The sequence below is a fragment of the Coregonus clupeaformis genome, unplaced genomic scaffold (assembly GCF_020615455.1).
Source record: "Coregonus clupeaformis isolate EN_2021a unplaced genomic scaffold, ASM2061545v1 scaf0143, whole genome shotgun sequence".
NCBI classification, from domain to species: Eukaryota; Metazoa; Chordata; class Actinopteri; order Salmoniformes; family Salmonidae; genus Coregonus; species Coregonus clupeaformis.
The window spans coordinates 120,001-147,940 of record NW_025533598.1 but is presented as its reverse complement, the minus strand read 5'-3'; the positions used below and the strand labels follow the sequence as shown (position 1 = coordinate 147,940).

The following is a 27,940-nucleotide window of genomic DNA, read 5'->3' as shown; positions in this document are numbered from 1 at the left end:
AAAAAAATGAATCAAAGTGCCATCATTACCATTGCACTAGGCTTATATGGTTTGTGAGCCTCAAATGGGGAATAATCATCAGAACATTTACATCATAATTCCTCCTACTACTGACACACTATTTATACAAAAGTATGAGGACACCCCTTCAAATTAGTGGATTTGGCTATTTCAGCCAAACCTGTTGCTGACAGGTGTATAAAATCGAACACACCGCCATGCAATCTCCATAGACAAACATTGGCAGTAGAATGGTCTTACTGAAGAGCTGAGTGACTTTCAACGTGGCACCGTCATAGGATGCCACCTTTCCAACAAAGTCAGTTCATCAACGTTCTGCCCTGCTAGAGCTGCCCCGGTCAACTGTAAGTGCTGTTATTGTGAAGTGGAAATGTCTGGGAGCAACAACGGCTCAGCCGCGAAGTGGTATGCCACACAAGCTCACAGAACGGGACCACCGAGTGCTGAAGCGTGTAGCGCGTAAAAATCGTCTGTCCTTTGTTGCAACACTCAATTCCGACTACCAAACTGCCTCTGTAAGTAACGTCAGCATAACAACTGTTTGTTGGGAGCTTCATGAAATGGGTTTCCATGGCTGAGCAGCCGCACACAAGCCTAAAGTCACCATGCACAAGCGTCTGCTAGAGTGGTGTAAAGCTCACTGCCATTGGACTCTGGAGCAGTGGAAACACGTTCTCTGGAGTGATGAATCACGCTAAACCATCTGGCAGTCCGAAGGAAGAATCTGGGTTTGGCGGATGCCAGTAGAACGCTACCTGCCCCAATGCGTAGTGCCAATAGTAACGTTTGGAGGAGGAGAAATGATTGTCTGGGTCTTTTATCATTTTTAAAAATGGTTTCAGCATGACAATGCCCCCGTGCACAAAGCACAGTGCCCGACCTCACTAATGCTCTTGTGGCTGAATGGTCCCCGCTGAAATGTGCCAACATCTAGTGGAAAGCCTTCCCAAAAGAGTGGAGGCTGTTATAGCAGCAAAGGGGGGACCAACTCCATATTAATGCCCATGATTTTAGAATGAGATGTTCGACAAGCAGGTGTCCACATACTTTTGGTCATGTAGTGCACGTGCCTGTGTGGGGAGCAAGACTCAGTCCGGCGGCAGGGGAATCTGTGTGCGCGCACTGCGTGCCCCCGCGTTGTCAACATCAATGCTTACTCAACTGATTGGTCAACATCAATGCCTACTCAACCAACACAACACGACTCAACTGGCGAGAGAGAGAGAGAGATAGTCTCTGTGTTGCTCTCTCTGTGCCTCCGTCGCCAGTCCTATAGGATATGCTGAAGCGCGTACTCTATAAAGATCATTTGCTTGGACTTTTCCCCTCATCCGAACGTAAGACCATTCTCTCTTTCTCTTTCCTTTGGGAACTTTTCTCTGCAATTGTCTAGAGGGGGTTGAATGTGACTGCCACAGTTTCTGGACTGTTTGAATAATAATAATAAAATGCCATTTAGCAGATGCTTTTATCCAAAGCGACTTACAGTCATGCGTGCATACATTTTTTTTGTGTACGTGTGGTCCCGGGGATCGAACCCACTACCTTGGCGTTACAAGCGCCGTGCTCTACCAGCTGAGCTACAGAGGACCACTGAATTGTTTGCATTATTGCCATGCATCCTCATATAGGCTAAAGTTGTGTTTCTGTGTGAAGTTGTGATAGCCTTGCATTTCAGTTAGTCAATGTGTGTCCCGACGGAGGTCCAATATAAAGGAGTTCAGCTGAAAAGGCAAAATTATAACTATTGGTGGAATTAGAATATGTACAGTGGTGGAATTGGGATGCATAGTAGCCTAAACATTGATTTGACTTCTGAGAAAAATCCATTGTAGGCCTTTGCCACAGTCGGATAATGCCTCGCGCTAATAACTAATAACAGTGGCAGGGATGTGTCCGGATCACCTCGCGCCTCACTGATCCAGGAAATAAGGTCGCGCACGGGACTGGCCCGGACGGGTGATGCATGAAAAAATCTATCGCAATTCCATCATTGATTCTACACAAATAGATTTGCGACATTGTTGGTTCATTGGACAATAATGTGACATTGGTTCCATACATCTGTTTAGCAACCTATTCCATTGATTCGTGAGAAGAAGAAAACAATTAATCAGCTCCTCTCCGCGTCCGCATAGTTATTGTGTTTCGTGCTGTGTTGTGCATTAGCCTATGATGGGACATCTATAATAATGCTATTCTGTGAATTTACTTTTAGTGACAGTAATCTATTTGTTTTGACACATTTTATTCCGACAGCGAGAGAGAGAGAGAGAGAAATATTCATGAAGCAATGTCACACTACAAAAAGTGAATCTGAAAACATAGCATAGCGGGATTCCTTTAAATTACAACCAGCTTGCAAATCTTTTAACAATCCAGGGTTGCGTTGCAAATGCCACCCTATTCCCTATACAGTGCACTTATTTTTGAACAGGGCCCATTTGGGACATATCCTAGGAGAACCATGTACATAGGCAGAGATACCCCATATGGTAGCATTAGGTTTATCCATCTATCCATCTATCCATCTATCCATCTATCCATCTATCCATCTATCCATCTATCCATCTATCCATCTATCCATCCATCCATCCATCCATCTAGCTAGCTAAACTAGCTAAGCTAGCTACCTAGAGTGAGGGAAAAAAGTATTTGATCCCCTGCTGATTTTGTACGTTTGCCCACTGACAAAGACATGATCAGTCTATACTTTTAATGGTAGGTTTACTTGAACAGTGAGAGACAGAATAACAACAAAGAAATCCAGAAAAAAACGCATGTCAAAAATGTTATAAATTGATTTGCATTTTAATGAGGGAAATAAGTATTTGACCCCCTCTCAATCAGAAAGATTTCTGGCTCCCAGGTGTCTTTTATACAGGTAACGAGCTGAGATTAGGAGCACACTCTTAAAGGGAGTGCTCCTAATCTCAGCTTGTTACCTGTATAAAAAGACACCTGTCCACAGAAGCAATCAATCAATCAGATTCCAAACTCTCCACCATGGCCAAAACCAAAGAGCTCTCCAAGGATGTCAGGGACAAGATTGTAGACCTACACAAGGCTGGAATGGGCTACAAGACCATCGCCAAGCAGCTTGGTGAGAAGGTGACAACAGTTGGTGCGATTATTCGCAAATGGAAGAAACACAAAATAACTGTCAATCTCCCTCAGCCTTGGGCTCCATGCAAGATCTCACCTCGTGGAGTTGCAATGATCATGAGAACGGTGAGGAATCAGCCCAGAACTACACGGGAGGATCTTGTCAGGGCAGCTGGGACCATAGTCACCAAGAAAACAATTGGTAACACACTACACCGTGAAGGACTGAAATCCTGCAGCCCGCAAGATCCCCCGGCTCAAGAAAGCACATATACAGGGCCGTCTGAAGTTTGCCAATGAACATCTGAATAATTCAGAGGAGAACTGGGTGACAGTGTTGTGGTCAGATGAGACCAAAATGGAGCTCTTTGGCATCAACTCAACTCGCCGTGTTTGGAGGAGGAATGCTGCCTATGACCCCAAGAACACCATCCCCACCGTCAAACATGGAGGTGGAAACATTATGCTTTGGGGGTGTTTTTCTGTCAAGGGGACAGGACAACTTCACTGCATCAAAGGGACGATGGACGGGGCCATGTACCGTCAAATCTTGGGTGAGAACCTCCTTCCCTCAGCCAGGGCATTGAAAATGGGTTGTGGATGGGTATTCCATCATGACAATGACCCAAAACACATGGCCAAGGCAACAAAGGAGTGGCTCAAGAAGAAGCACATTAAGGTCCTGGAGTGGCCTAGCCAGTCTCCAGACCTTAATCCCATAGAAAATCTGTGGAGTGAGCTGAAGGTTTGAGTTGCCAAACGTCAGCCTCGAAACCTTAAGGACTTGGAGAAGATCTGCAAAGAGGAGTGGGACAAAATCCCTCCTGAGATGTGTGCAAACCTGGTGGCCAACTACAAGAAACATCTGACCTCTGTGATTGCCAACAAGGGTTTAGCCACCAAGTACTAAGTCATGTTTTTGCAGAGGGGTCAAATACTTATTTCCCTCATTAAAATACAAATCAATTTATAACATTTCTGACATGCGTCTTTCTGGATTTTGTTGTTGTTAATCTGTCTCTCACTGTTCAAATAAACCTACCATTAAAATTATAGACTGATCATGTCTTTGTCAGTGGGCGAACGTACAAAATCAACAGGGGATCAAATACTTTTATCCCCCCCTCACTGTATCTCCGTATTAAGAAGCCATTTGATTGTTTGAAAGCACAGAATAGAAGGATCTCTTTATGTGCGCTCCACTGAACTGAACGCTCAGTGGTGATGTCCCCCAGTGATTTGAGTGCACATGTGTTAAAACAGTCATTATTATTTTACTATTTATGTTAACGTTAATTCAGTTTCACTATTATAAAAGAGAATTTGTTATCGCTGTCTTAATTTAGGTAACAATTTAATATCTGGTGGCCAAATGCACATAACATATTTTCACGCAATTAAGTAAAACGTTAGTTCTGGGTGTTTTGAGATTAACAACAGTTGGAGGTAACAACAGTCAGTTCTGGGTCAACACCAGTATGTCTACTGCTTTCATATAGACAGAATCTCCATTTGCTGTTTAGTCCAGGACTGTGCTTAATCTATATGTGGGAAACGACCTTAAGAGTTTGCACTTTTGATACAATTTATTTTCATTGTACCAGGCAAGCTACATCAAATTGCACCTCACGTATTTCGACAACACTATTTGAAGGTGACCCAAGTCTGGTAACAGGAGTATTTTAGCAAACAGCGGAGCAGGGAAGTGAACCCGGGGCGCTGCCATGATAGGCAAACGCCCTAAGCATCGCACCATTTTTTTTAGGATTAACCCACTTGGTGGGAATTGTAACGTGCCCCCATATAGAGAGGATCGCTACAATATTTAAACCATGATCTTCTTCCTCCTCTTTCTGTTTCCAGGTTGACTGAGTGATGGGATGGCGATGACAGGAAACCCTCGGGTTATCATGCAGACTTCTCCTTCTTTTCCTCGCTCCACCCAACTCCTCATCCTGCTGCACCTCCTGCTCTTGCACCTCCTCTCCAGCGGGGTACAGGCCCAGCTCAGCTCCCCTGCGTTGTCATTCACCCAGCCCTCCTACAACGTTTCAGTCTATGAGGTAGGTAGACCCAGCAGTCAGAAGGTTGTTGGTTTGAATCCCGGGCCTGGGCAATAGCCAGGAGAAATGAACTGGCTACCCCAACCGACCCCCCAATCTCCCACAGAACACACATGGATCCCCTAACAGATATAACCCACCCCAACCCCCTATGCTCCATTCAGAGCTCCATCCCAACACCAGACTTAAAGCAGACATGATATAGAATTCTCCAACAGAGCCCCATCCCAACACCAGACTTAAAACAGACATGATATAGAATTCTCCAACAGAGCCCCACCCCAACACCAAAAATATAATCAAACAAATTTAAACAAGAGTTAAAATAGTGATATAAATTCTAATTTGGGTTGGTTTAAGGAGCTGTGAAATTAGCTGGGTCCATGTCTTCTACAAAGGATAGGAAAGGTTGCCAGATTTTATCAAATGTAATTGCAGATCCCCTAACGGAGTAGCGTATTTACTCTTGAGATGTTGCATGACTTCCTTTATCCAATGGTTAAAAGTAGGAGGAAACCGTTCCTTCCACTGAAATAGTATAAGACGTCTAGCTGGAAGAGCAGTAGATGCCAGCATGTTGCCCATAGAGCTGTTTAGACGGGCCTCCTGTGGTGCCACTCCCAATAATGCAATAAAGGGAGAAGGTTCTATCGGTCTCTCCAGTATCTTAGAAAACGTCTCAAACGTTGATATCCAGAAATCTGTCCATTTCGGGAATGTCCAAAACATGTGCAGTAAAGTAGCAGGAGCCCTGCTGACGTCGGTCACAAGTGGGATCTATTTCTGGGCTAATCTTGGATCATTTTGCCTTTTGACCAATGCAGCAGATGACTTATTTTTAATTGAATTACAACGTGTCTTAGACATAAGATGAAGAATGTATTATCTGAAGCATACTCTGCCAAGTTTCATCTGAAAGGTGTTCACCTAAATCCTCTTCCCATTTGGTTCTTAAGAGAGTTCAAAGATTCCAGATTGTGCGAGTTTAATAACGTATAGATCAAGTTTATGCCCCCTTTGATATAAGGGTTCACTCTAAAAGCGGAGTCTAGAAATGAGGTAGGTGGGCGTGATGGGAAGTGACTAGAGTATGAAGACACAAAACTACGCAGTTGCAGGTATCTAAAGAAATGGGATCTAGGAATATTGAACTTTTGTTCAAAAGATGCAAAATCCATATCAATGGACAAGTCGTTCAGTGAGGAGATCCCTTTTCCAGACCAGATATGAAACGCCCGGTCTAATAATGATGGAGATAATGTATGGTTCTTTAATAACGGGGAAGAAGTTGAAAATTCACTGCGACCAAACGATACCCCTGAACTGTTTCCAAGATTTTTTTGAGAATGTTTCACAATAGTGTTTTTTAGTGTATTTGGAAACAGGCTCAGCTAAGAGCAGAGCAAGGCAGATAAGGAGGTGGGGCCACAGGATGACATCACACCATTTCGGGCCTGTAAACATCAGGGATTTCTCTCATCCAATAATAATATTGAAAGTTCGGAAGTGCTAGACCAGATCTCTGCAATACGCTCTTACATATCCGAGGGCTTTTCTTGTTCCAGATAAAATATATGGAGATAAAAAAAAGATTTTAATAAAGATAGGAATACATTGAAATAAGTATAAACACTTAGGTAATACATTCATTTTAACAGTTTAAATTCTTTTGCCAAAAGAAAGAGAAAGATCCTGTTTCAGGCGGAGTGTCAAGGGAGGGAAATTGGCTTTATAGAGATCTTTGAAATCGTGTGTCACCCAAATTCCCAAGTATTTCAATTTCTGTGTACTCACTGAAGCTGACATGACTAAAATAAGTTTGCACTGCAGATTAATAGGCATCAATTCACCTTTTTTTGTAGATTAACTTTATACTCTGATATTTTACCAAATGTCTTTAGGAGAACCTGGATCTCTGGAAGTTAAAGGGTCAGACGTACAGTACCAGTCAAAAGTTTGGACACCTACTCATTCAAGGGTTTTTCTCTATTTTTACTATTTTCTACATTGTAGAATAATAGTGAAGACATCAAAACTATGAAATAACACACATGGAATCATTTAGTAACCAAAAATGTGTTAAACAAATCAAAATATATTTTATATTTGAGATTCTTCAAAGGAGCCACCCTTTGCCTTGATGACAGCTTTGCAAATGGGTCTTCCAAATGGACAATGACCCCAAGAATTCTTCCAAAGGTGTGGCAAAATGGCTTAAGGACAACAAAGTCAAGGTATTGGAGTGGCCATCACAAAGCCCTGACCTCAAACCTATAGAAAATGTGTGGGCAGAACTGAAAAAGCGTTTGTGAGCAAGGAGGCCTACAAACCTGACTCAGTTACACCAGCTCTGTCAGGAGGAATGGGCCAAAATTCACAAGTTATTGTGGGAAGCTTGTGGAAGGCTACCCGAAACGTTTGACCCAAGTAAAAAAATGTAAAGGCAATGCTAACAAATACTAATTGAGTGTATGTAAACTTCTGACCCACTGGGAATGTGATGAAAGAAATAAAAGCTGAAATAAATCATTCTCTCTACTATTATTCTGACAATTCACATTCTTAAAATAAAGTGGTGATCCTAACTGACCTAAAACAGGGACTTTTTTTACTAGGATTAAATGTCAGGAATTGTGAAAAACTTAGTTTAAATGTATTTGGCTAAGGTGTATGTAAACTTCCGATTTCATAGGGTATGTTTATATATGGAAAAATACACATTTTAAAATTTGGACTCAATCGATTGGTTGAAAGAACAGACGAGTTTCGGTCGACCAAGATTTTTTTTAGTTGGGGGAAGGCCTACACACACACAGCGTGATGTTGAAGGATAAGCATCCATTCACTCGGACATAATAAGCCAGTAGGTCCCAATCATAAGAATACAAAAACACAACTATGAAACATTTCGAAATGTACAACTATTACTTCCCATTGCAAAAAAAACATTTCACGTTTAGCACACAAAGTAACCAGTGACCTAAAGTTTAAAGTGGAACTGACAGCGTTTTATCTACTTTGCAGATATGAAACAAACAGACAATCATAATATCAATCAAAAATATAATATTTCCAGTTTATCCAAAAAAAAAACTTCATAAGAGATTTTAAAAATAGGTTATATTTGACTAAATGTTCCATCACGTACACTAAGGCATTGTTGGCAGAATAGATGGATGCAATTCAGTGCATGATTAATATAATTCACCAATACATTTCTTGGTAGTCCAAAAAATATTGCTATCAGGTTCACAGCTGGCCTGGTACATTGTTTGCTGCCTCCATTCGGGATGCACTGTTTCAGTTTCATTGGCTCAATATTCTGGACAAAAACTGACAAATGTAACTAAGGCTGGGAATGTCAATACAATCAAACTAGCAGGTTTAATGATGACAAGTCAGTCATAACGTGGCTAATAGGCTAGCGCATCTATTTAATTAGCAAGATAAAAACACGGAGGCTAACATTAGCTAGATAGCTGCCAGAAGGATGTCATGTCATCGGAGGAGTGGGTGAGTGACTGACTTTTCCCCCTCATATTGTTTTTCGGTGGCTATACACAGCTAGAGATGCAGGTGTCGTTTGGTTAGCTAGCAAGAACTTGAATGACTGTTATCCAGTTAGCATATCTCTTGCGTTCGCAATTTCACGCAGGCTATCTACTCTGATTTCAGAGAACTCTCGTCTGAGTGTGCCAGAACGCAGAACAATTGATGAATTTACGAACGCGCAACACCGGTTGAATATGACCGGTGTCAGTAAACGTAGGAAAATAAAGTTATAGTTAGTCAAAAACGCTCTAGAACGTTCTAGATAAACAGGTAAACAGCCTAACCAGCTCTGCTACAGCGAGTAAAATGGTCAGAGTGAGGTGTTCTCTCATTTGTGTATATAAATCTCTTATAAATTGGGTTAAAATCATGTATAGTAAAATGGTGTAAAATAGTAAATAATGGCTATTTCTCCAAAAGTTTTAAACTGTCAAGAGGAGTGAAACAAGGTTGTCCACTATCGGCATATCTATTTATTATGGCCATCGAGATGTTAGCTATTAAAATCAGATACAACAATAATATCAAGGGCCTAGAAATCCAGGGCTTAAAAACAAAGGTGTCATTGTACGCTGATGATTCATGTTTTCTTTTAAATCCACAACTAGAATCCCTCCACAGCCTCATAGAGGATCTAGATACAATTTCTAACCCCTCTGGATTACAACCAAATTATGATAAATGTACTATATTACGTATTGGATCACTAAACAATTTTTTCATTACCATGTAGTTTACCAATAAAATGGTCTGATGGTGATGTGGATATACTCGGAATACATATCCCAAATGAAATAAATGATCTCACTCCAATACGTTTTAATAGAAGGTTAGCAAAAATAGATAAGATCTTGCTACCATGGAAAGGTAAATACCTGTCAATTTGTGGAAAAATCACCCTGATTAACTCTTTAGTATTATCCCAGTTTACCTATTTGCTTATGGTCTTGCCTACGCCTAGCGAACAGTTTTTTAAATTATATGAGAAATAAATACTACATTTTATTTGGAATGGCAAGCCTGAAAAAATTAAACGGGCCTATTTATATAATGAATATGAATTTGAAGGACAGAAATTATTAAATATTAAAGCATTAGACCTATCACTAAAAGCTTCAGTCATACAAAAGTTATACTTAAATCCGAACTGGTTCTCTAGCAAATTAGTAAGATTGTCTCACCCAATGTTCAAGAATGGCCTTTTTCCATTTATTCAGATTACAACCTCTCACTTTCAGTTATTTGAAAAGGAAATCATCTCCCAAATATCACTATTTCTAAAACAAGCCATAGAAAGTTGGTTGCAATTTCAATTTAATCCTCCAGAAACGACAGAACAAATAATGCAACAAATATTGTGGTTAAACTCAAATATACTAATTGATAAAAAAAACATTATTTTTTTACAAAATGTTTTAAAAAGTTATAATCTTCGTAAATGATATCATCGGTAGGATTGGTGGAGTTATGTCGCACATGCAGCTAACATATGGAAATGTCTGCTCTACCCAAAATTACAACCAAATAATTGCAGCATTACCGCAAAAATGAGTGGAAGGGGGGAAAAAGTAAGGAACTTGTCTGTCGGTCTTGCATTAAAGAACATAATTGGTTAAAGAAAATTGTGATGAATAAAAAAGTTTACCAGTTCCATTTAAGGACCAAAGGATTGACAGCCGTCCCATATAGTTGCAAAATAGTTGGGAAGAGATTTTTTACGTACCCATCCCATGGCATAGTGTTTATGAACTGATACGCAAAACGACGCCGGATTCAAAACTTAGAAGTTTTCAATTTAAATTATTATATAAAATTCTTGCTACCAATAGAATGTTATTTATATGGTGGATATAATCTTCCCAGCTCTGCAGATTTTTCTGCGAAGAGACAGAATCATTAGATAATTTGTTTTGGTTCTGTCCATTTGTAGCTTGTTTTTGGACACAGGTCCAGGAATGGCTAAAGGATTACTGGGTGATCTGAAAAGTCATAGTCAATCGATCAATAATATAATAATACTTTTAGCAAAAATGTTTATTTTGAATTTACAATCTGTAGAAACAATGAGAAAAGAAAGGTTCAGAACTTTTGTAAAACATCACAGTACAGTTGAAAAATATATGGCAAATATAAATCCAATATGGATGGTGTTAAGAGATAGATGGGTGGTGTTGAATGGAGTTGAAGGATGGGACTAATAACAACTAACAACAACTAATAACAACAAGATAACTAATGTAAAGCATACTGTGTCCATAATAAGTATATAGGTTATAGGTTGAGAGCTTTTATAGGTTGAGAGCACAGTTAGAAAGATATGGCATATAGAAGCAAACCGGATGGACATCATGAAAATGATCGGAGAGGTTGAGGGTAGAGGAAGTTCAGGAGTAAAAACAAACAAAATATAATTATTGTAAAATTGACTGTGTCCATAAAATGTATATAGTATGTATAAGCTGGAAGTAGAGGCCTAAGCATTGTTGTTCACTGGTTTACTCCAAATTAGGAAGGGGTGGTGGGGTTGGAAATTAATAAAGGGAAATATATTTTTTTAAATGTGTGTGTGTGTGTGTGTGTGTGTGTGTGTGTGTGTGTGTGTGTGTGTGTGTGTGTGTGTGTGTGTGTGTGTGTGTGTGTGTGTATATGTATATGTATATGTATATATATATATATATATATATATATATATATGCGCGGAAAAAAACATAAGGGGTATTGGAAGTGATGCAGACAATTACATTGATGGAAGTTACAATCTATCTGCAATATTAAAGCTGATCTACACCCTAAAAACAAACAAATAAACAAAAAAACAACAACACGATAAGTAGCTCTGATTAGGTATAACACACCGGTCTGTGTAGACACCGGTCCTGGACAAAACAGATGTTTTTATTCGGTTTTATTTACTGCAGTGTCTATTAATTGTCCAAACGCACGGCCGCTTTCCCACTCTATATTGCAATAGAATTTTCACAAATGCCTTAGTATACGTAATTCCCAAACATTCTAAGAATCTATGAAAAAGTGAAAATGACCATATCTAAGTGGTCGCTTGTCAGAAAATGGTTTAAAAAGTGTCATTTTCTTCCTGGGGGTGTATATGAACAGATTTTAACAAGATTTCATGTTGCTAAAATGCTGTCAGTTCCACTTTAAATGCAACAATGTTTCACACACAAGTTATTTTCAAAGAGATGGCTAACAACAGCAAGCAGGCTGCAATAAAAAAACTCAGTTCCACTCTCCAGATGATAATAATTTGAAACTTAACCTCTTGTTGAAATTATTCTTGAAAAGGGAGAAGCTGACAAATGAACAACAACATCCTCTTTGATAACACCTGCTGCAGCCGCTGTAAACTAGCCCACAACCAACTCTAGCTAGCTAGACCGTGGGAAAACTACTGCTCGCTATTGCGCAGTGACCTGTTGGCATTCAAGAAGGCAGAAGTTTCCATACGTTATTGTAAAAACGGTCCCACTCATTAAGTCAAAATGTGATTGATTGGTTCCACTGTCACTCCAAAATGTTGCCCTAATACAGTTGAATGGCAGATGCCTTTATCTAGCTTCTGATGGCCGAGCCAATGGCTGACTTAGCTAGCTAGATTTATCTCCCCAGAGACAGCAAAGAAAAATCCCGATTTATTTATCTTCAGTGTTAAACCATTCCTTTCCAACCAAAATTTAACATCTTGGAAAATAATAATTCAATTATTTTTATGTTATTATAACAATTATTTAATAAATCCTTAGCCCTTCTCTGAAGGCGTAGAAGGCCCATTGTTCCCCACTGTGTTTGGGTTAGTAATAATTTGTAGAGTGGCTCTATTTGCCCTCAGCATGCATTATTTCACTATTCTGAATGTCTAAAGAATCCATATGTTGTTCTGAAATATGAACACAGAAATACTGGGCAATTTGAACTCTTATTATGGTGGTGATTTGACAAAAATACAATCATGGTCTTGAAATGGACTCGCATTTTTCTGGTCTCGGGCATGAATCTGTCTCGGACCCCTTGTCCCCCTCCCGGTCTCGGTCTTGACTCGGTCTCGATTTAGGGGGTCTCGAACACAACACTGATGTCATCTGCATAGAGTGAGACTTTATGCTCTAAGCCTCCTCTTCGAATACCTTTTGATAGTTGTGTTATTACATATGGCTAAAGGCTCGATTGCGATGGCAAACAGCTGAGGGGACAACAACAACCCTCTCTTGTCTCACGTTGAAGTTGGAAATAGGATGAAAGGTTATTATTTAATAATCCTGAGTGGCGCAGTGGTCTAAGGCACTGCATCGCAGTGCTAACTGTGCCACTAGATCCTGGTTCGAATCCAGGCTCTGTCGCAGCCGGCTGCGACCGGGAGACTCATGGGCGGCGCACAATTGGCCCAGCGTCGTCCAGGGTAGGGGAGGGAATGGCCGGCAGGGATGTAGCTCAGTTGATAGAGCATGGCGTTTGCAACGCCAGGGTTGTGGGTTCGTTTCCCACGGGGGGCCAGTATAAAAAAAAATATATATTCACTAACTGTAAGTCGCTCTGGATAAGAGCGTCTGCTAAATGACTAAAATGTAAATGTAATTTGTGCGCACTGCAGCCATAGGGGAGGAGTAAAGGACTTTGATCCAGGAAATAAAATTGGGACCCGAATCCAAATTGTTTGAGTGTATAAAAAAGATAATCCCACGCCACCCAATCAAACGCCTTCTCAGCATCAAGTGATAACAATAACTCTGGAGTGTCAGATGAAGAGGGATTATAAGTGTATTATAAAAATGTTGAAAAAAGAATGACGACGTTTAATGAAACCAGTTTGATCTGTAGATAATGGAGGGAAGGACTGACTCAAAACGGCAGGAAAGTATCTTTACGTTGCAATTGAATAAAGCAATTGGCGTAAATGAACCACACTCAAGTTTATTTTTCTCCTTTTGCAGAATAAGTTAAATACATCTCATTGTTGAGGGTAAAGCGTTTGAGGAGAACGATTCCTCAAAAACGGAAAGCACGAGAGAAGAAAGTTGATCTGAGAAAAAATAAGATCGTAGTGCCCAGAGGATTTACCACACTGCATAAATTTAATTGCCAACACCATCTCTTCTACAGAGAACTGTTCTTCCAATTCAGCAGCTATCTCCGGTTCAACTGTAGGAATATCTAAGTTTTCAAAGAATGTGTCGAATAAGGTAGCAGCGTTATACCAGCGTGTATAACCAAGCCTCTGTGTGGCAAGTTATGAGTTATTATTAAAGCAGTTTGTTACCCAGTTCGTTATTTATCTCCGGTATGGAAGCAGTTTGTTACCCAGTTCGTTATTTATCTCCGGTATGGAAGCAGTTTGTTACCCAGTTCGTTATTTATCTCCGGTATGGAAGCAGTTTGTTACCCAGTTCGTTATTTATCTCCGGTATGGAAGCAGTTTGTTACCCAGTTCGTTATTTATCTCCGGTATGGAAGCAGTTTGTTACCCAGTTCGTTATTTATCTCCGGTATGGAAGCAGTTTGTTACCCAGTTCGTTATTTATCTCCGGTATGGAAGCAGTTTGTTACCCAGTTCGTTATTTATCTCCGGTATGGAAGCAGTTTGTTACCCAGTTCGTTATTTATCTCCGGTATGGAAGCAGTTTGTTACCCAGTTCGTTATTTATCTCCGGTATGGAAGCAGTTTGTTACCCAGTTCGTTATTTATCTCCGGTATGGAAGCAGTTTGTTACCCAGTTCGTTATTTATCTCCGGTATGGAAGCAGTTTGTTACCCAGTTCGTTATTTATCTCCGGTTTGGAAGCAGTTTGTTACCCAGTTCGATTTATTTATCTCCGGTATGGAAGCAGTTTGTTACCCAGTTCGTTATTTATCTCCGGTATGGAAGCAGTTTGTTACCCAGTTCGTTATTTATCTCCGGTATGGAAGCAGTTTGTTACCCAGTTCGTTATTTATCTCCGGTTTGGAAGCAGTTTGTTACCCAGTTCGTTATTTATCTCCGGTTTGGAAGCAGTTTGTTACCCAGTTCGTTATTTATCTCCGGTTTGGAAGCAGTTTGTTACCCAGTTCGTTATTTATCTCCGGTTTGGAAGCAGTTTGTTACCCAGTTCGTTATTTATCTCCGGTTTGGAAGCAGTTTGTTACCCAGTTCGTTATTTATCTCCGGTTTGATTTGCGGTTCTCTGACGCAGATGCTGTGCTAATCGTTTTCCCTGATTTGTCGATGTTCATAATTTTGGAACCGAGATTTACTAATAAGATTTTCAGCTTGTCTAGTTGAAGGAAGATCAAACTCTGTCTGAAGTGTCAAACTTTTGTTTTAGTAGGTCTGCGGAAGAACAGTGTGAATATTCAAATATATCCATATCCAAATCAAATGATGAGAGATGAGGAGAGGAGAGGAGAGGAGAGGAGAGGAGAGGAGAGGAGAGGAGAGGAGAGGAGAGGGAGAGGAGAGGAGAGGAGAGGAGAGGAGAGGAGAGGAGAGGAGAGGAGAGAGGAAGAAGAGAAACCTTTAGATATCCAAATCCGAGATCTTATTTGTAAGTTGAACACTTCCTTAATCTTGCGTTGTACAAAATAATTTGGCCCCTTCGATAAGCCTTTATTGTTTCCTATACTGTTGTACATTCCAGGCGTTTGATTAAGCTCAAGAAACAGCTCAATTTGAGAAGATATAAATGCAACACAGGTTTCTTCTGATAGCAGTAGTGAGTTAAGTCACCATGGGGCGGCAGGTAGCTTAGTGGTTAAGAGCGTTGTGCCAGTAACCGAAAGGTCGCTGGTTCTAATCCCCGAGCCGACTAGGTGAAAAAAATCTGTCGACGTGCCCTTGAGCAAGGCACTTAACCCTAAATTGCTCCTGTAAGTCGCTCTGGATAAGAGCGTCTGCTAAATGAGGGCGATAATTAGGCTGTGTATTTGGTGTAAGTAGTTTCATAGTAAGAATAGGAGAATGATCCGAAATGACTATAGCTTGGTAATCACACTCTATGATAAGTGGCAGAAATCAATTTTCTAGGAAAAAGTAGTCTAGACGAGAGAAGGTCTTATTAAAAAATAATACTCCCTAGCTGTGTGGAGAAACGCCACACATCAGGTATGCCATAGGTCTGAAGAAATAGCTAAATGGTGAGTACTGTCTTCGATGCAGATGATACCCTAGGAGAGCTACCATCCAGATTGGGCGACACAATTCATATCACCAACTACTATTAGGTGGTGTGTATCCGTATTTGGCAATCGAGAAAAATATATTTGTGAAGAATGAACTGTTGTCCCAATTTGGTGCATAAATGTTAGCTAAGATAACAGATGTACTATAGTCTTCCTGCTACAATAATGAAACGGCCTGATGAGTCTGCGTCTACACTTAACATTGCGAACAGTATGTTCTTACTAATCAAAATGGCTGCTCCTCTAGTTTTAGAATGAAAATTGAAATGATATGACTGACTGACACACCCTCCTTTTAAACGAGAGTAGTCGAAAGTGTGGCGATGTGTCTCCTGAAGAAAGGCGATATCTACTTTAAGTTGATTTAAATGCACAAGAACCCTTTTACGTTTCACTGAGTGATTTAAAGATTTTACATTCCAGCTAACAAAAGTGACAGAGCAACCAGCTGTCCCTCTCATGATATTAGGCCTTGCCATGTGAAGTCAGGTGGGAAAAGGATAAATGCTAGATGACAATAACAACTGACCCATTAATTTTTTTTACAAAAAGAGCAAATGAAAACCCCCAAAGTTGAATAATAAAATAAAAAACATAAACAAACAATACTCTGAAGTCTGGTATGAAAAAAAACCCACCCTGGTCACTTCATAGAACAAGGTAACCGCTAATCCCCACGCAAAGATATCCACACATAATGTGCTTGTAGTGGGGAACACTAAACCTATCGAGTAGCTTGTGGTGGGGAACACTAAACCTATCGAGTAGCTTGTAGTGGGGAACACTAAACCTAACGAGTAGCTTGTAGTGGGGAACACTAAACCTAACGAGTAGCTTGTAGTGGGACACTAAACCTATCAGTGCTGTGTGGGGAACTCTAAACCTATCGAGTAGCTTGTAGTGGGGAACACTAAACCTATCGAGTAGCTTGTAGTGGGGAACACTAAACCTAACGAGTAGCTTGTAGTGGGGAACACTAAACCTATCGAGTAGCTTGTAGTGGGGAACACTAAACCTAACGAGTAGCTTGTAGTGGGGAACTCTAAACCTACTCGAGTAGCTTGTAGTGGGGAACACTAAACCTATCGAGTAGCTTGTAGTGGGGAACACTAAACCTAACGAGTAGCTTGTAGTGGGGAACACTAAACCTATCGAGTAGCTTGTAGTGGGGAACACTAAACCTATCGAGTAGCTTGTAGTGGGGAACTCTAAACCTATCGAGTAGCTTGTAGTGGGGAACACTAAACCTATCGAGTAGCTTGTAGTGGGGAACACTAAACCTAACGAGTAGCTTGTAGTGGGAACACTAAACCTATCGAGTAGCTTGTAGTGGGGAACTCCAAACCTATCGAGTAGCTTGTAGTAAACACTAAACCTATCGAGTAGCTTGTAGTGGGGAACACTAAACCTAACGAGTAGCTTGTAGTGGGGAACTCTAAACCTATCGAGTAGCTTGTAGTGGGGAACACTAAACCTATCGAGTAGCTTGTAGTGGGGAACACTAAACCTAACGAGTAGCTTGTAGTGGGGAACTCTAAACCTATCGAGTAGCTTGTAGTGGGGAACACTAAACCTAACGAGTAGCTTGTAGTGGGGAACACTAAACCTATCGAGTAGCTTGTAGTGGGGAACACTAAACCTAACGAGTAGCTTGTAGTGGGGAACACTAAACCTAACGAGTAGCTTGTAGTGGGGAACACTAAACCTATCGAGTAGCTTGTAGTGGGGAACACTAAACCTAACGAGTAGCTTGTAGTGGGGAACACTAAACCTATCGAGTAGCTTGTAGTGGGGAACACTAAACCTAACGAGTAGCTTGTAGTGGGGAACACTAAACCTATCGAGTAGCTTGTAGTGGGGAACACTAAACCTAACGAGTAGCTTGTAGTGGGGAACACTAAACCTAACGAGTAGCTTGTAGTGGGGAACACTAAACCTATCGAGTAGCTTGTAGTGGGGAACACTAAACCTAACGAGTAGCTTGTAGTGGGGAACACTAAACCTAACGAGTAGCTTGTAGTGGGGAACACTAAACCTAACGAGTAGCTTGTAGTGGGGAACACTAAACCTAACGAGTAGCTTGTAGTGGGGAACACTAAACCTATCGAGTAGCTTGTAGTGGGGAACACTAAACCTAACGAGTAGCTTGTAGTGGGGAACACTAAACCTAGCAGTAGCTTGTAGTGGGGAACACTAAACCTAACGAGTAGCTTGTAGTGGGGAACACTAAACCTATCGAGTAGCTTGTAGTGGGGAACACTAAACCTAACGAGTAGCTTGTAGTGGGGAACACTAAACCTAACGAGTAGCTTGTAGTGGGGAACACTAAACCTATCGAGTAGCTTGTAGTGGGGAACACTAAACCTATCGAGTAGCTTGTAGTGGGGAACACTAAACCTAACGAGTAGCTTGTAGTGGGGAACATTAAACCTATCGAGTAGCTTGTAGTGGGGAACACTAAACCTATCGAGTAGCTTGTAGTGGGGAACACTAAACCTAACGAGTAGCTTTTAGTGGGGAACACTAAACCTAACGAGTAGAGAGCCCTGCTGAAATAGTGAAGGATTTAAAACAAGTTGCCATAACAAATAAAAAAAAATAGTTATTTACATCCCAAAACTAGACTGTTTTTAAAGAAAGTATAAAACATTTTATAAATCACATCTTACATCAATAACACTAGGAGCAACATTACATTTGACATTTTAGTCATTTAGCAGACGCTCTTATCCAGAGCGACTTACAGTTAGTGAGTGCATACATTTTTCATACTGGCCCCCCGTGGGAAACGAACCCACAACCCTGGCGTTGCAAGCGCCATGCTCTACCAACTGAGCTACAGGGGACATATTTTAAAGAAAGGACATAGCCTAATAATAGAACTATGCTTTATCTAACCTGGATACGGGTACCATCGAGAAATGAAATGTAAAACAAAAGGAGAATTGACTCACCAGAATTAAGACACTAACGTTACCAAATAATAACAACATCAACCGATGCCACTGGCAACGCTATATCTAAAAAAAGAGAGACTGAGTCAGCAGTGCTAGACACATTCGTCCATTGCTTCGTCCGACCTCGGTAGAATGTTGGCCTTTACGAAGGCCATCGCCTTATGGGGGTCTTGGAACTCCTTCTCGGTGCCGTTGTACGTTATACGGAGCCGGGCAGGAAAAGCCACTTATCCATTTTGAGGGCTTCCTTCAATAACTTTGAGACCGATGAAGTAGAACTTGAGCTAACCTCCTCAGCTAACCCCGTGATCCTGATATTGGATCTTCGCATATGACTTTGTACATTTATGCATTGGTTCCTTAAGGCTAGCCACATCAGTTTCGAGCTTCTTAACTGTGGTTTGTGGTGTAGTCGTGCCTTGTTTCCATCAGTTGTCTTCAGTTCAGCGCAAACCGTTTAGCGTATGCGTTGCGAGTTCATTCTTGACTGCTTGTAACTCCGACTTAATGAAATGGAAAGTTTTCATTGAGCACCTCCTTGAGCTCCGACTTGAGTATAGATTAAATGTAAAGAAGAAGAAATCTCTGCCTTCAAATCCTCTGCGTCCATTTTTTCGCCGATCTGAGGGGAGGAGCCGCTGCTTGTTGAAGACCTCGAGCTCCTCGTGTTTTCTCTTTTTGTCAGTAAAGCTGAACTTAAACTTTTGCAGGTTTATGCGCACATTTACGCATTAAAACTTAAAATAAAAGTTGAACAAAAGTAAAACTAAATGCATGCTCTTCAATCGAACGCTGCTTGCGCCCGCCCGCCCGACTAGAATCACTACTCTCGGCGGGTCTGACCTAGAGTATGTGGACAACTACAAATACCCAGGTGTCTGGTTAGACCGTAAACTCTCCTTCCAGACTCATATTAAGCATCTCCAATCCAAAGTTAAATCTAGAATCGGCTTCCTATTTCGCAACAAAGCCTCCTTCACTCATGCTGCCAAACATGCCCTCGTAAAACTGACTATCCTACCGATCCTTGACTTCGGCGATGTCATTTACAAAATAGCCTCCAACACTCTACTCAGCAAATTGGATGTAGTCTATCACAGTGCCATCCGTTTTGTCACCAAAGCCCCATATACTACCCACCATTGTGACCTGTACGCTCTCGTTGGCTGGCCCTCACTACATATTCGTCGCCAAACCCACTGGCTCCAGGTCATCTATAAATCACTGCTAGGCAAATCCCCGCCTTATCTTAGCTCATTGGTCACCATAGCAACACCCACTCGTAGTCTGCGCTCCAGCAGGTATATCTCACTGGTCATCCCCAAAGCCAACACCTCCTTTGGCCACCATTCATTCCAGTTCTCTGCTGCTAATGACTGGAACGAACTGCAAAAATCTCTGAAGCTGGAGACTCTTATCTCCCTCACTAACTTTAAGCATCAGTTGTCAGAGCACCTTACCGATCACTGCACCTGTACACAGCCCATCTGTAATTAGCCCACCCAACTACCTCATCCCCATATTGTTATTTATTTTGCTCATTTGCACCCCGGTATCTCTATTTGCACATCATCTTCTGCACATCTATCACTCCAGTGTTAATACTAAATTGTAATTATTTTGCACTATGGCCTATTTATTGCCTTACCTCCATAACTTACTACAGTTGCACACACTGTATATATATTTTCTGTTATTGACTGTACGTTTTGTTTATTCCATATGTAACTCTGTGTTGTTGTTTTTATCGCACTGCTTTGCTTTATCTTGGCCAGGTCGCAGTTGTAAATGAGAACTTGTTCTCAACTGGCTTAACTGGTTAAATAAAGGTGAAATAAAAAAAGAATATAAAAAAAAATTCAAAGGCTGTGTTTCCTAGGTCTTTTGGGGTCAAAGAGCAAAGAAAGTATTCAATAAATGCAATTTCAGAAGGAGCTCGGGAAAAACACGACCTCACAAGCGCCCCTGTTCTATTCTATTCTAATGCAGAACTCTGCGGCCAGGACCTACACCCAGAGTTCTGTGAGGATGGGTGTGGTCCTGGACCCGGCTCTCACCTGGCAGGTCAGGTACTCCATCGAGGCTGGGGACAGCGAGGGCATCTTCCAGGTAGGAAGGAGGTCAATTCACAATCCATTAGGGCTCTGTTCATAGGGCTCTGGTCAAAAGTAGTGCACTATTTAGGAAACAGGGTGCCATTTGAGTGCCATTCTCTGTTCAGTAATACAACATATCACTTAAATCTGTTGTTTTTTAATCAATATGGACGCCCTAGATCGACTGTGTAAAGTTAGTAGCCTTGGCTTGTCTGATCCAGAACGGCTCATAGGAGCAGGAGTCTATCTCCTGTTTCTGTAGCTTGATGTACAGGACACCCCCTGGACAGGACACTAGTCTATCTCCTGTTTCTGTAGCTTGATGTACAGGACACCCCCTGGACAGGACACTAGTCTATCTCCTGTTTCTGTAGCTTGATGTACAGGACACCCCCTGGACAGGACACTAGTCTATCTCCTGTTTCTGTAGCTTGATGTACAGGACACCCCTGGACAGGACACTAGTCTATCTCCTGTTTCTGTAGCTTGATGTACAGGACACCCCCTGGACAGGACACTAGTCTATCTCCTGTTTCTGTAGCTTGATGTACAGGACACCCCCTGGACAGGACACTAGTCTATCTCCTGTTTCTGTAGCTTGATGTACAGGACACCCCCTGGACAGGACACTAGTCTATCTCCTGTTTCTGTAGCTTGATGTACAGGACACCCCCTGGACAGAACACTAGTCTATCTCCTGTTTCTGTAGCTTGATGTACAGGACACCCCCTGGACAGGACACTAGTCTATCTCCTGTTTCTGTAGCTTGATGTACAGGACACCCCCTGGACAGGACACTAGTCTATCTCCTGTTTCTGTAGCTTGATGTACAGGACACCCCTGGACAGGACACTAGTCTATCTCCTGTTTCTGTAGCTTGATGTACAGGACACCCCCTGGACAGGACACTAGTCTATCTCCTGTTTCTGTAGCTTGATGTACAGGACACCCCCTGGACAGGACACTAGTCTATCTCCTGTTTCTGTAGTGAGACAGCTTGATGTACAGTACACCCCCTGGACAGGACACTAGTCTATCTCCTGTTTCTGTAGTGAGACAGCTTGATGTACAGGACACCCCCTGGACAGGACACTAGTCTATCTCCTGTTTCTGTAGCTTGATGTACAGGACACCCCCTGGACAGGACACTAGTCTATCTCCTGTTTCTGTAGTGAGACAGCTTGATGTACAGGACACCCCCTGGACAGGACACTAGTCTATCTCCTGTTTCTGTAGCTTGATGTACAGGACACCCCCTGGACAGGACACTAGTCTATCTCCTGTTTCTGTAGTGAGACAGCTTGATGTACAGTACACCCCCTGGACAGGACACTAGTCTATCTCCTGTTTCTGTAGTGAGACAGCTTGATGTACAGTACACCCCCTGGACAGGACACTAGTCTATCTCCTGTTTCTGTAGTGAGACAGCTTGATGTACAGTACACCCCCTGGACAGGACACTAGTCTATCTCCTGTTTCTGTAGTGAGGCAGATTGATGTACAGTACACCCCCTGGACAGGACACTAGTCTATCTCCTGTTTCTGTAGTGAGACAGCTTGATGTACAGTACACCCCCTGGACAGGACACTAGTCTATCTCCTGTTTCTGTAGTGAGACAGCTTGATGTACCAGTACACCCCTGGACAGGACACTAGTCTATCTCCTGTTTCTGTAGTGAGACAGCTTGATGTACAGTACACCCCCTGGACAGGACACTAGTCTATCTCCTGTTTCTGTAGTGAGACAGCTTGATGTACAGTACACCCCCTGGACAGGACACTAGTCTATCTCCTGTTTCTGTATAGTGAGACAGCTTGATGCCTTACCCCCAATCTATCTCCTCAATGCTGAGTGACATCGGGTCCCATTTTTTAAGTCTTTGGTATGACTCGGCCGGGATCGGACTACAGACCTTCCAATCTCAGGGAGGACCTAACTACAAGGCCACTGAAATGGTTCGACTGGTAGTCCAATCTCAGGGAGGACCTAACTACAAGGCCACTGAAATGGTTCGACTGGTAGTCCAATCTCAGGGAGGACCTAACTACAAGGCCACTGAAATGGTTCGACTGGTAGATCGACTGTGTAGTGCACTACTCTGACCAGAACCCTGTCCTTTCCTGTCCCTCCATGTCCGTCCCTTCCCCCATATAGGGAATAGGGTGCCAATTGGGACGCATATTTAAATCTGTCGTATTCGATTCCCTAATTGTCGACGGATCTACTAATGGGCTAATCTACTAATCTACTTGATCTAATTGGTCCCCAGGCTGAGGACCTGGTGCTGGGGGACTTCAGCTTCCTGAGGGTGCAGACCAACGGAGGCAGTGGGGGCACCTTAAACCGAGAGGTGCAGGACAATTATACACTGACGGTGAGGAGACACACAGACACACACACACACACACACTCACGCACACACACACACACACACACACACACACACACACACACACACACACACACACACACACACACACACACACACACACACACACACACACACACACACACACACACACACACACACACACACACACACACACACACACACACACAGACACACACACACACAGACACACACACATACACACACACACAGACACACAGACACACACACACACACACACACACACAGACAGACAGACACACCACATGATGAACCGGGAGGTACCCTGATGTTAGTGAATGACTCTGTACATCTTTTCCCAATAAATCAATCAATCATGTGTGTGCGTGTGGTGTGCGTGTGGTGTGTCTGTGTGTGTGTGTGTGTGTGTGTTTGTGTGTAGGTGCGGGCCACAGCGCAAGGCAGGCTGGAGGCCTTCACCACCGTCTACGTCAACATCCTAGACATGAATGACCTTCGACCTCTGTTTGCCCCGACCTCCTACTCCTTCGTGGTCCCTGAGGGCTCCCTGCTAGGCGCCAGTGTGGGCAGAGTAACGGCCACGGACGCAGACGTAGGATCCAACGGGCAGTTTTACTACTTCTTCAGGTATTACATTGTTCCTTTCTACAACTTCTCTTTCTACGTTGTTGTTCATTTTTAATCGTGTAAAGTATGCTGTGACCTTTTTGTGACCTTTTGTGTTGGATCCAATAGGTAGTTCTACTGTTGTTTCACTAGCTTAGTTTATATATTTTAATAATATACAGTACCAGTCAACTTTGGGACACACCTACTCATTTAAGGATTTTTCTTCATTTTTTAAACATTTTTTTTTACATTGTAGAATAATAGTGAATATATCAAAACTATGAAATAACACATATGGAATCATGTAGTAACAAAAAAAGTGTTTAACAAATAAAAATATATTTTATATTTAAAATTCTTCAAAGTAGCCACCCTTTGCCTTGATGACAGCTTTGCACACTCTTGGCATTTTCTGAACCAGCTTCACCTGGAATGCTTTTCCAACAGTCTTGAAGGAGTTCCCACATATGCTGAGCACTTGTTGGCTGCTTTTCCTTCACTCTGCCGTCCGACTCATCCCAAACCATCTCAATTGGGTTGAGGTCGGGTGATTATGGAGGCCAGGTCATCTGATGCAGCACTCCATCACTCTCCTTCTTGGTCAAATAGCCCTTACACAGCCTGGAGGTGTGTTTTGGGTCATTGTCCTGTTGAAAAACAAATTATAGTCCCACTAAGCCCAAACCAGATGGGATGGCGTATCGCTGCAGAATGCTGTGGTAGCCATGCTGGTTAAGTGTGCCTTGAATTCTAAATAAATCAAAGACAGTGTCACCAGCAAAGCACCCCACACCATAACACCTCCTCCTCCATGCTTTACAGTGGGAATTACACATGCGGAGATCATCCGTTCACCCACACCGCGTCTCACAAAGACACAGCGGTTTGAATCAAAAATCTCAAATTTGGACTCCAGACCAAAGGACACATTTCCACCGGTCTAATGTCCATTGCTCATGTTTCTTGTTTTCTCGTGTTTCGTGTTTCTTGGCCCAAGCAGGTTCTTCTTATTGGTGTCCTTTAGTAGTGGTTTTTTTGCAGCAATTCGACCATGAAGGCCTGATTCACACAGTCCCCTCTGAACAGTTGATGTTGAGATGTGTCTGTTACTTGAACTCTGTGAAGCTGCAATTTGGGCTGCAATTTCTGAGGCTGGTAACTCTAATGAACCTATCGTCTGCAGCAGAGGTAACTATGGGTCTTCCATTCTTGTGGCGGTCCTCATGAGAGCCAGTTTCATCATAGCGCTGGATGGTTTTTGCGACTGCACTTGAAGAAACATTCAAAATTTTCCGTATTGACTGACCTTCATGTCTTAAAGTAATGATGGACTGTCGTTTCTCTTTGCTTATTTGAGCTGTTCTTGCCATAATATGGACTTGGTCTTTTACCAAATAGGGCTATCTTCTGTATACCCCTTCTGTATACCCATTAAGAATGAAAGAAATTCCACAAATCAACTTTTAACAAGGCATACCTGTTAATTGAAATGCATTCCAGGAGACTACCTCATGAATCTGTGTCACGTTCGTCGTAATGAGCGGACCAAGGCGCAGCGTGAAATGTGTACATCTTTTATTAGTACTTTACCAACACGATACAAAACAACAAAACGAAACGTGAAGTCCTCGGTCATAAACACAAACCTAAACGGAACAAGATCCCACGAATCACAAGTGCACAAAAGGCTGCCTAAGTATGGTTCCCAATCAGAGACAACAAGCAACAGCTGATTCTCGTTGCCTCTGATTGAGAACCACCCCGGCCAACATAGAAACACATAACCTAGAACAGAACATAGAAAACGAAACATAGACACTACACAAAGAAACTAACACCCTGGCTCAACATACAAGAGTCCCCAGAGCCAGGGCGTGACAATCTGATTGAGAGAATGCCAAGAGTGTGCAAAGCTGTCATCAAGGCAAAGGGTGGTTATTTGAAGAATCTCAAAAATAAAATATATTTTGATTTGTCTACCACTTGTTTGGTTACTACATGATTCCATGTGTGTTATTTCATAGTTTTGATGTCTTCATTATTATTGTACAATGTAAAACATTGAAAAAATAAAGAAAAACCCTTGAATGAGTAGGTGTTCTAAAACGTTTGACCGGTACTGTTATAATATCTGCCATTTAGCAGATACTTTTATCCCAAAGTGACTTACAGTCATACATTTTACACATACGGTGGTTCCCAGCGGGAATCGAACTCACAACCTTTGAGCTGGAAATGTATTGTGTTTTTAATATTTCTCACATTTAATTATTTATTTATAAAGATATTATAAAAATTATTTTTATTAATTATTATTATTAAAATTCATGTTAACCACTATCATTGAATCTATGCAACTTTATTATATGACTTGTTAAGAACATGTTTCCTCCTGAACTTATTTAGGCTTGCCACAACGAAGCAGTTGAATACTTATTGACTCAAAACATTTCAGCTTTATTAATTTTGTAAACATTTCTAAAAACATAATTCCACTTTGACATTATTGGGTATTTTGTGTAGGCCAGTGACACAAAATCTCAATTTAATCCATTTTAAATTCAGGCTGTAAACACAACAAAATGTGGAAAAAGGTTGAGGGGTTGTGAATACTTTCTGAAGGCGCTGTAGAATGTTCCCTTATTCTCTTTGTGAGTCAGGTAAGTAAGCCTTGTCTGAGTCAAAACCAACATTGTAAGAAATGTGCTTTTATAAAAGAAAGTTTGATTTTGACTTATCTCCAGGGAGCGTGTGGAGCTGTTCTCAGTGCACCCCACCAGCGGGGTCGTGACCCTGACGGGCCAACCAATCCCGGGGCAGCGGGTGGAGCTGGAGGTACGGGCGGTGGACCGTGGGATGAAGCTCTACGGGACCAACGGGGTCAGCAGCACCGCTAAGGTAGCTCTATTTCCTGTTTTGTCCGACCAAGGACTAGTAGGTTAGAGAGGCCTGAGTGTGGCTGGGGGCACCGCTAAGGTAGCTCTATTTCCTGTTTTGTCCGACCAAGGACTAGTAGGTTAGAGAGGCCTGAGTGTTGCTGGGGGCACTGCTAAGGTAGCTCTATTTCCTGTTTTGTCCGACCAAGGACTAGTAGGTTAGAGAGGCCTGAGTGTTGCTGGGGGCACCGCTAAGGTAGCTCTATTTCCTGTTTTGTCCGACCAAGGACTAGTAGGTTAGAGAGGCCTGAGTGTTGCTGGGGGCACCGCTAAGGTAGCTCTATTTCCTGTTTTGTCCGACCAAGGACTAGTAGGTTAGAGAGGCCTGAGTGTTGCTGGGGGCACCGCTAAGGTAGCTCTATTTCCTGGTTTGTCCGACCAAGGACTAGTAGGTTAGAGAGGCCTGAGTGTTGCTGGGGGCACTGCTAAGGTAGCTCTATTTCCTGTTTTGTCCGACCAAGGACTAGTAGGTTAGAGAGGCCTGAGTGTTGCTGGGGGCACTGCTAAGGTAGCTCTATTTCCTGTTTTGTCCGACCAAGGACTAGTAGGTTAGAGAGGCCTGAGTGTTGCTGGGGGCACCGCTAAGGTAGCTCTATTTCCTGTTTTGTCCGACCAAGGACTAGTAGGTTAGAGAGGCCTGAGTGTTGCTGGGGGCACCGCTAAGGTAGCTCTATTTCCTGTTTTGTCCGACCAAGGACTAGTAGGTTAGAGAGGCCTGAGTGTTGCTGGGGGCACTGCTAAGGTAGCTCTATTTCCTGTTTTGTCCGACCAAGGACTAGTAGGTTAGAGAGGCCTGAGTGTTGCTGGGGGCACCGCTAAGGTAGCTCTATTTCCTGTTTTGTCCGACCAAGGACTAGTAGGTTAGAGAGGCCTGAGTGTTGCTGGGGGGCACTGCTAAGGTAGCTCTATTTCCTGTTTTGTCCGACCAAGGACTAGTAGGTTAGAGAGGCCTGAGTGTTGCTGGGGGCACTGCTAAGGTAGCTCTATTTCCTGTTTTGTCCGACCAAGGACTAGTAGGTTAGAGAGGCCTGAGTGTTGCTGGGGGCACTGCTAAGGTAGCTC

The 27,940-nt window shown here is 42.2% G+C and overlaps 1 protein-coding gene across 1 annotated transcript in view; it reads left to right on the top strand.

Moving 5' to 3' along the window:
* Positions 1-20,782: 20,782 nt before the first annotated feature.
* The window catches only part of LOC121541373 (protocadherin Fat 3), a gene marked incomplete at its 3' end in the record, with an annotated part of 101,766 nt that continues 94,608 nt past the window's right edge, over positions 20,783-27,940 (top strand). The window contains 4 exon segments of the mRNA XM_045213705.1: positions 20,783-20,974; positions 23,232-23,336; positions 23,755-23,960; positions 26,687-26,840. Of these exon segments, the coding sequence (XP_045069640.1) occupies positions 20,783-20,974; positions 23,232-23,336; positions 23,755-23,960; positions 26,687-26,840 (657 nt within the window).